Source organism: Piliocolobus tephrosceles, chromosome 1 (genome assembly GCF_002776525.5).
Source record: "Piliocolobus tephrosceles isolate RC106 chromosome 1, ASM277652v3, whole genome shotgun sequence".
NCBI lineage: Eukaryota > Metazoa > Chordata > Mammalia > Primates > Cercopithecidae > Piliocolobus > Piliocolobus tephrosceles.
The window spans coordinates 90493803-90503983 of record NC_045434.1 but is presented as its reverse complement, the minus strand read 5'-3'; the positions used below and the strand labels follow the sequence as shown (position 1 = coordinate 90503983).

At 39.0% G+C, this 10181-nt stretch overlaps 1 protein-coding gene across 1 annotated transcript; it reads right to left on the bottom strand.

Moving 5' to 3' along the window:
- Positions 1–4286: 4286 nt before the first annotated feature.
- On the bottom strand, positions 4287–5418 carry LCE6A (late cornified envelope 6A). Its single transcript, XM_023213544.1, has 2 exons — positions 5264–5418; positions 4287–4772 (listed from the first exon to the last, which is right to left on the bottom strand). Exon 2 carries the CDS (start codon positions 4749–4751, stop codon positions 4509–4511), a length of 243 nt encoding a protein of 80 aa, XP_023069312.1. The 5' UTR covers positions 4752–4772; positions 5264–5418; the 3' UTR covers positions 4287–4508.
- Positions 5419–10181: the final 4763 nt, after the last annotated feature.

Sequence of the window (10181 nt, the reverse complement as noted above, 5' to 3'; positions counted from 1 at the left end):
AAAAAAAAAAAAAAAAAGAAAGAAAGAAAGAAATTTACTATGAATGTAAGATATTAACAAGGGAAACTGGGTGCAGATATATAAGAATTCTTAACTACGTTTGCAGTTTTTCTGTAAATCTAAAATTATACTAAAATAAACAGTCTATTTAAAAAAATAGAGTGCACCCCAAATGTAAACTACGATGAACTTATAACTTTGAGTTAAATATGCAGTACATGTTACCTATGATATCATGTATGATCCCTCCACAGTCTCACAAGCAGATACTATAATTTTATCTAATTTTTAGATGAGGAAGCTTTCAGAGGTACAGAAATTTTTCTAAAGCCACAGAGTTGTCAAAGATTTGAAGTGAGTTTCATCTGACAGGATTTCAACTTGCACTTGCTCTGTTAGGGAAGGTTTGGCCTAGGACTCTTACAGATGCATGTGAAAAAAAAGGGGATGTGATTTTAGTTATTTATTTATAGAAAAGCAATACATTTAAATGAAAATTTAAAGTCAGGTAATCCAAATAGTTGTAATATGAAAAAATTAAGTATCAGTCTAAATAATCTGCTTATATGTTTATTTCTTAGGCCGTGTCTATTTACCTTCTCAATAAAAAACAGGGAATTAAGCTCACATTTATCATCCCTTCCCTCCCTCCTTGTTATTTAGACATATTTTTTATTTTCATGTCATTATTGGCTACCTCTATAACTTTAAATACTATAATTAAAACTCTATTTCTTCATTCCTGAAGTTTTGGCAGTATTTCTTGACTTCCTACTAAATCAGCACCATATTTCCTTCACTTTAGATTAATTTTATTTTAATATATTATTTGTGACATCTGTACAGGAATAAATAAAAGGGACAACTTATTATTTATGTTATATCATGAAGTGTATAGCATCCAATAACAAGACACCACCTGTCAAACACTGTAAACTCGTAGCTGCTAAAAAGGTGTATACTTAGGGAGTGTGCTATGCCAGCCACAGTAGCGATTGACTATGTTGACCATGGGCCAGGCTGAAGAGGGCCCTTTTGTCCTGACTGGAGAACCCAGAAAAGCTGGGCACATTGAGGCAGTGGATGGCCTGAACTGAGATCACTGGGCTCAAGTCCAGCTTCCATGCAAGAGCTTGCTTGCTGGAAGACTGGAGTCCAGACTTCTTAAGGAAGACAGAGTAGTATTAGGAACTGACACATGGGGATGTTTCAAAGTCCCTGGGGAGCACTTCTAAACACCTTGTATGTTCTTTATTTAGTCCAAACAATGCAGCATTTAACATTTTCTAAAAATTAGATGAAAGAATATATTGAATATCAAATACATAAAGTTTTTCTGTCAAAATAAAGTTTTCTGAATTAAAAGACGTAAAATATATGTAAGATTTTTCACATCTGTTAAAAGCATCAAGTCAGATATATTCTAAATAAAAGGAATTGTACCACTTACCCAGTTTTGTTGCCACTATGAACTTACAAAATTTTGTGTATAGGATATTTTAAAAATACCTTTATTTATTTATTTTAACTGGCAAATAAAACTTGTGCTGTATAAATTTAGCAGGTACAACATATTGTTTTGAAATAATGTGTACATTGTGGAATGAGTAAATCAAGCTAATTAACATGCATTATCTCACATACTTACCATTTTTTTGTGATGAGAATGCTTAAAATACATATATAATTTATGTATAAATCATAAAATATATATATAGATTTACAGGATATTTTGTATAAAATATAAAGTCTACATTTTTCATTACTTATTACTATAAAACAAAGTACAACATACATATAGTATTAAAATGAAGCCATACTAAAGCCATATAAAAAAGTCATTGACATTTCTGATGTACAGGCATATTTTAGGAATTGTGAAGATGCCAAATACAGCCTTTATAAAGAAAAACAATAATCAAATCCTTAGTTTATTTTCATTGCAGTAATTTTGAAATCAATTTGACACAGACTAACCAGTGTATCTGTAGAATAACACATAGGTTGAACACTTAACACAGGGAATTGAAGTACTGACTAGAGAAAGTTGAATAGGTCAAAATAGTAAGGAATATTCTTGTCAAAGAAAAATAGTTTCTGTAAAAACTTTTTAAAAAACTGTCATTTGGTAATTGCCTGTCTTCAATAAAGAGCAGAAATTAAAAGTCGAAAAAAAGATGTTCTTACACATTGAGCTTTACACAATCAACTCGGCATTGATATTTTGTATTTTTCCTAGGGAAAAATGGGATTCTTTCCAAAAATCTCTCATGCAAATATATTGAAAATCATTATTTAAAAATATGTCAGCTAGATACAAAATTTCAAACAATGGTATATCAATATTCATAAGATATTGCTTCATACAATATAAAGCCCTCTTTTTTTCCTCAAAAGAGGAAGACATTTAAATTTTCTTTAAAGTATAGATTTTATGATGGTAAAAAGGTGGACACCTGTCAAGTTTCTTAGGAAGTGTCTCTTCTCAAAAAGTAGACTTTTTCTACTATAAACTGGAGCAGTCCTTTAACCTAGTACTCACTTTTGCTCTCAAACAAATCTACCATAATTAATTTCTTAAGTGGAGTAATTTTTATTGCTCCCAAAGTGCAGTCTTGCTGAAGAGTCTGAAAAAGTCTTCATAGTTTTGTGAATTTATTCCAATTCTAAAAACTGATTCTAAGAAAATTAAGAATAACTATCAATAGGAATGATTATTTTAAATTACACTTGACAGCAAGTGCAAAAACAACATAAATGCCCAGTAGTGGAGAACCAGTTATGCAGACCATGATGTGTTTGTGAATATCATGTGTTGATCAGTATTTCCTAGGATGCAAGAGTATTGACAATGACTCTTGTTCAATTTTACCATTTACTTAACAGTAAAAAAAAAGTGTAGGTTATAAAATATTCTGTAATTAACCCATTTTGTGATGTTTAAAGGTTTGCAAATGCATCTATGAAATGATTAGCCATGGTTATTTTTAGGTGATAGGATTTTTAGGTTGGTCTTAGTCATCTTCCTTAAGCTTATCTCCATTAACAAATCTTTATACAAGTGTGTGTCATTTGTTTAATGAGAAAAATCATGCATATGAAATTATAATTATATATAATCATGATGCATTTCTACATACAGATGTGTGTCATCACAAAAATAACATCATGTCCTAGCAATGAGGAGAATTACTAAGCTCTGGAAATGAGAATCCTACATACTGGATATTACAGGTTGAAATTCTGTTCTGAGCCTGATCAATATAATCTATTGGGTTGGGCATTTGGTTAATAAAAAGAAATGCTTTTAATGTCCCGCCAAAAATGTAGATCAGCAAAAAATATTTACATAAACTTATATTTATATGGTTCATAGTTGAGCTTCAAGTCCCCTTCAAGCCTGTGTAATTTATGTCATGCTCCCCTCATCTCAGACTACTAGACCTGGGGCTTGGGCCCAGATTTTTCCCAGAGGTACGATCTTTTGGTAGCTGGTGTTTGATACCTAAAGCTCAGTAAACTCAGCTGGTTTGAATTATCATGGGGACTTGGGGTTATGAACTGTGTCACATCTCTCATCTCACACCTGGCACTACAGTCACATTGAAATTCACACCATTGGCAAGTACCGCCCTTGTTATGCATTTGTTTATGCTGGATCTTCCACCTGGATGAACTTTCCTCCTCACTCCACCTCCTAGCACCGAAGTCTGCTATCTTTAGAGGTCTTGTTTAAATGCTTCCTGCCCCAGGGAGCTTCTTCTCCCCACTCCCAAGTGGAATACTCTCTTTCCTTCCAAGGCCTGGGAAACCACCTTTGATCCACACCATCAGAATGGGTCTCCTCTGTCTGCTGCCTTTGACCTAGGGTACTTTTTAAATTTCTGCTTTAAGTTCTTTTGAACACAAATTGAGAGATAAAAATGAGTAAGTTAATCAGTTTAAAATGATATTTACTAATCCACTGTCCATTGCATCTCCTACTGGATAATTAGCCTTCTAGAGCAGGGACAAATTTCCCACTTACATCTGTAAACATGGAGGCCAGTACACAGTAGGTGCTCAACATATGTTTATTGTAGTCTTTGGTGCTAGAATCATGCAATGACATGGGTTGATGGCTGTGAGGCTGCTGGAAACTGGGGCATAAATCCCAAAAACATCTGCTTCTTTAAAATACCATCAGCTGCCTTAAGAGGAAGGAGGAGAAGCACCATGCACTTGGGTTGAGGCGGGGGTCTCAGCACATCTGAGCAGGGGTCTCAAGAACTCACAGAAGTCAGGGCTCCAAGTAAAGCAGCTTTACTGTTGCTGTGCTGAAGAGGCAAGTGGACGAGAGCAGTAGCAGCGTGGCTCAGCCTAGTTCTCGCCTCTCTGGAGCTGGGGATCAGGAAGTGTTTCTCAGCCCAAATGAGAGGTTGAGGGTCTGGCTCTCCCAGGGGAATTATATATACCCAAAGGTGGGGTAAGGAAAGAGCAACTGCACCTGTGCCTCAACTCTTCTGGGCTCAGTAGCCTTCACACTCTTCCTCTTTGCAGTGGTAGGTTGTGCCCCCACTTAGGCAGCGTGGCTTTCGACGAGGCCTCCTAGGCTTCTGAACCTCAGGCCTTTGGGAACTGGAATTACAGCCTTCTGAATGGGGACCACCACAAGGAGTCGAGCAGGGAGCCAGGCAGGGGTTTGATCTTTGGGGAGGGGAGCATTTGGGAACATTTGGAGGCTTCCAAGATTGCTGCTTCTGCTGTGACATTGCTTGGCTACCAGGTCGAATCTGGAAGAGAAATAGTTATATCAGGGACCGAGGCAGCATGGGCTTCTGTTTCTGTCCTCCAGGAACTGGAGCTGTCAAAAATGGTGTCCAGCATTTGCAACCCACTGAACTCCATCTCAGGAGGAGAAGAACAGACTTGAAAGGACTAAATATTTGCGGAGTAAGTCTTCCCAGGGGACTCACTTACTAATAACCATGTTGATGATATGTGCTTCCTTTAAAAAAAAAAAAAAGACAAATTGTACTTAGTTGAGCTGACAGTTTGCTTTTCCCAGCCCAATGTCCACCTGGTCAAGTGCAAAGGAGAGCCAAGTCTCTTCTCTTTCTCTACCTAGTCTTATTCTGTCCCCAAACTCCTAAGTCTGACTGTCCCATCTCTGCTTTTCTGGCCCTCTAACTTCTATGGCTTTCTCACATGTTAGATGATTTGGGGTCTTTCTTTTGCAGGGATCCTCTTCCCTTCCCTTCTTTCTACCCCAAGCATCTCCTACCTGGCTTTTCAGCTCCCTGGGAAGAGACAAGAGGAGAGGTCAGTACTGCCTTAGCAGCACTTGAGCTACATCCAAGTATCTCTTCAGCCAGAAGTACCCTTACCCTAGTGGAAGATGTGTAGACAAGTTATTCCAGGAGTCTGGAGGCCTTGTGTTTCCAGGAAGTAAGAGGCTCTTTTATATATCCTCCAGCTGAAGCCTCCAGGCCACATGTCATTGGAGGACAGCCATGGAGCGGATGATTGATCTGGATATTTCACAATTTCCAGTGTTAGATTCCTCAGCTACATGTAGCTGGGATGTGGTTCAAAGGCATCTGCAAGTAGGTAAGTGAGCAGAAGGCTGGGGCCTTCAGGTTGGCCTACATAGTAGTGGGTACACTGGCTAAGTCTGGATGATGTCTTTGGGGGTTTGGGCGGGTTGCAACTGCTGTTGAATTCTAAATAGGATTGGAGGGAAAAATCAGGTTCAACAACCACCAGGGTCTGAGGAAGACCCTCCTTGTCTACTCTCCACCCATCATCCATGACTGTCAGCATCCCATTCCATGTCATTACCTCTGTGGAGATTGGCCCAGTGCTCCAACTACATCTGAGTCCTTCATCCTCTGACCTTTATAGATATATCTTATAACCTTTACTATTGCTTTGGGTCTTGTGACCAAGATACATATCCTATTTCATCTATTAAACTGTTATTTGATGACAGGGACCTTGCCTTTATCACTTCTGCATTCCTAGAGCCTGATGTTGTCCCTGACACAAAGAAAATGCTCATTAGCATTTGTTGAATGAAACAGTCTATGAACCATTAGAAAAGACTTTGTGTTTCAGGAGAAAAAAAATAGGAAGAAAATAAAGCCCAACTCATTTTGTTTTGTGGATCAGACCTTGACTTCTTGTTTCCATCATTCTCCCCTAAGGCATTTGTGAACACCCTTTCATAAATACTACAGGGAACTCTGTGCATGGACCTCACCTTACACAATAGGCGGAGCAGAGGGTGGAAAGTAAAACCTTCACACACCTGCTGTCTCTTAAATGCAAAAGGGGAGCTCTTCTTGAAATTTTCAAGGGACATTATGGAAAAGCCTTCCATAGAGTGAAAAGTTCTTCACCTTTCATGAAAATTGAGATCATTATGTTTTGGCAGTGCTTAAACTGGGAACATTCTCATCTAAATACAGTCCCTCACCTCTGGATGCTTCCATCACAGAATTGCTCCTGGTGTGCACAGCTAAGTTAAAAGGCACTGATGGAACTCCCTGCTGCTCAAGACTGCACCTCACCTGCCTCTGTATTCCTGATACCTGACACATAGTAGCTGTTCAGGAAACAGTTGGGTAAATAAAAAGATGAGCAATTACAAGGAACACTCTGACTGTAGGGGCAGTCCTCAAAGTACTTCGAATTATGTATAGGACAAAGGCGAGTAAGGTTGGGGTGTGGGAGAGGATATGAAGACCAGGGTGGAAAACAGGATAAGGCCAGAAAAGGAGCAGCTGTTGGATCCCAAAATCCAGCAGAGCAGGATCATCGGGTCTCAACTGCTTCATCTGGGAAAACTTTGAGATGCAGTTTGGATGGAGAAAGAGATCTTTATGAGTGAAACAGCAGGTGGGAGAATGGTATGAAACCTCGCTCATCCTGTTAGAGCAGAGCCCTGGAGAGAGAGTGCCTGATTTAGACAGCCTCGGGGAAAGACCCCATCTTCCTTTACTTCCTTCTCTTTCTTCTCTCTCCTTCTCTTTCTCCTCTTTTCTTCCCTCAGACACCAGAAATAACTCTGATTGCACCTCAGAAGTGCTTCCCTTGCACTAAGTGCAAAGTAACTTTGGTCTCAATGCACCACTTGCTCCTTTTCCCCACCCAAGATCTGCACCACTTAAACACATGCTTCAGAGACCTCACACATCACAAATGCATTTCTTTGAGGCTACCTAGCAAGTACCCAACTCTTACTGTCTCTACCTAGGGCTGAGGGTTCTTTCTGGGGGCCCTGCCCTATGCAAACTACACTTCCTGCCTCCTCTATATCTCTCCCAGACCACCTCCCATAATAAATTGCCCACAAAAATTTCTAAGCCCCCTCCTTTTCAGTACAGTGAATTTCATCACATATAGGATGATGTGTGTTCAGCATCTAGATTTGCCTAGCTCATAAAGTGAGCCTGTTTGTGGCCCCTCAGCTGCACTGTCTTCCAGATAGGCTTACAAGTCCAGCCAGTTTTAAATCAGGACCACAGAAACGTTATTCTTATTCTAATCCCACTCCACTTCTCTTCCTGGTTCAGATTGTGTCTATGAGTATAATTCTGTGATTTGAAATTTATTAAGTCCCAACTATGTACTGGATAAAGAAAGAATAAGATGTCTATATCATGTTTCAAAGCTTTCACTCTAGAGGGAATATAGACAAATTAATAGGTAACACAAGATTGTAAGTGAAAAATGGGTAAATAGGCTAATTGTAGTTGTAGCTTGAGAACAGAACTAGTCATTTTAAATACACCAAATTAGAATGGAAGTTTCTCAAGTGATGTGGCTCCCACCATTATCAGAGTCCCAACGTGGTCTGAAGACAGGAGCCCATCTCTGAGAATAATCCCATCTCATTTCTGGTCTCTATTCATGAGACTGTTTCTCTGAGCAGCAGATATCTTCAGGTCCCCAGCCTCAAATGAAGTTGCTTGGCTTCCCAAGTGTCTGGGCTTCTCTTCAGTCAATTTCTTTCAGATATCCCAAATCATTTGGCTATTCCTGAAGTAACTCCTCAAATATATTTTTAAAATCTCTTTTATTTTGCTTTATGTTTTTAATGAATAATTGCCCTGTTAAATGTTCTTCCAGAACACTCTGATGTCTTCAGTATAAATCTAAATTCCTTTAGCCAGCATTCAAGTCCCTGTGCATACTTGAACCTATCCCATCGCTTTATGCTTAACTTCTGGAACTTCCCTTCATTATGTCTCCTCCTCTGCTGAATGGATGGATTTATTGTATGATGAACTGGCTTTTATTCTGTCTGATGTCTGTCTGTCTCTCCCTCTCTTTCTTCCTCCCTTTCCCTCTCTATCTCTTTGTCTTCCTCCTTTTATTTACTCAGCCTGCCTGTCTTCCTTCTTCCTCTTTCTCTTTCTTTCTTTCTTTCTTTTCTTTCTTTCTTTCTTTCTTTCTTTCTTTCTTTCTTTCTTTCTTTCTTTCTTTCTTTCTTCTTTCCTTCCTTCTTCCTTCCTTCCTTCTTTCCTTCCTTCCTTCTTCCTTCCTTCCTTCTTTCCTTCCTTCCTTCCTTCCTTCTTTCCTTCCTTCCTACCTTCTTTCCTTCCTTCCTTCCTTCCTTCCTTCCTTCCTTCCTTCCTTCCTTCTTTCCTTCCTTCCTTCCTTCCTTCTTTCCTTCCTTCCTTCTCTCTTTCTTTCTTTTCTTTCTCTTTCTCTCTTTCTTTCTGTCTTACTTCTTGTCTTTCTTGATTCCTCTTCTGAGAATACTTCCAAGTGCCAGTCCAAATCCCGTGTTCTCTGTAATGAATTTCTAGACAATGCCTGGCTGAAAAAATCTTTCAGAGCATTTATGTCTTACTATACATATAATTTATTATCATAAACAATTGTACTTGTATGTGATATTATTAATGCCTTGAACATAGGGCTATGACCTGTGTATCTCATGTCTCATTTCAGTTTACACAATGGTTCATTACAGTTACCAGTTATTAGGTTTGTTAATTATTAAGTTTTTAAAAATCCCCATCACAGGCATTTGCAAAGAATTTTAGTTTACAGAATGCTTTTCAAATGTTACGTACTGAGTCAGTTAACTCTGATGAAATATAGACTCCGGCCATGACAAAATCAGACACTTACAGTGAGGTTGGGATTGTCCACATCACACTGTGGACACTTCAACTATATTTCCCGAACACTATTGTATATTTTTACTTAGACTGTGCCAAAGAGTTTAGTTTGAGGAGCGTGTTCAAGAAATCTATATCGCGTTTTCTACAGGCACTTCTTATTTTGGAACTCAGTCCTGCTTATGTTTTGTTAGGAAGAAGGGTCAAGAGATCTGGTCCTATCTTTTTCCTCCAGGTAGGGTGGTATCCAAACCACCAATTATCCCGACTTGTACTCAAGACTATAATATCATGAGAACTGGCTTGTTAATCTAGGCCAAGCTTGTTCAACTCTTGTGGGCCCCATGTGACCCAGGACGCCTTTGAATGCGACCCATCACAAATTTGTAAACCTTCTTAAAACATTATGAAACTTTTTGTGATTTTTTTTTTTCGGAGTCTTGCTCTGTCGCCCAAGCTGGAGTGCAGTGTAGCGATCTCTGCTCACTGCAAGCTCTGCCTCCTGGGTTCACGCCATTCTCCTGCTTCAACCTCCCTAGTAGCTGGGACTACAGGCGCCCGCCACCACGCCCGGCTGATTTTTTGTATTTTTAGTAGAGACGGGGTTTCACCGTGTTAGCCGGGATGGTCTCGATCTCCTGACCTTGTGATCCACCTGCCTTGGCCTCCCAAAGTGCTGGGATTACAGGCGTGAGCCACCACGCCTGGCCTGTGATTTTTTTTTTTTTTTTTTTTTAGCCCATCATCTATTGTTAGTATTAATGTATTTTATGTGTGGCCCAAGACAATTTTTCTTCTTCCAATGTGGCCCAAGGAAGTCAAAAGATTGGATGCCCCTGATGTAGACCCTTGGGTATAAGTGGTTTAGTTTCCATTTCAATAAAATAAATTGTCATTGGCAAAAGAAGAGCTTACTGTAGTGTTTTCCTCATGAGACAAGTAAGTCTCTTTTTTCTCTTTCTCACCATCCAAAGAAAGAGAAGAGAAAGCTTCTAAGACTTAGAAGAAAATAGTTAAAACTGTGTCCACAGCTTAGGTTGTTCACAACTCTATATTTAAAAACCTTTA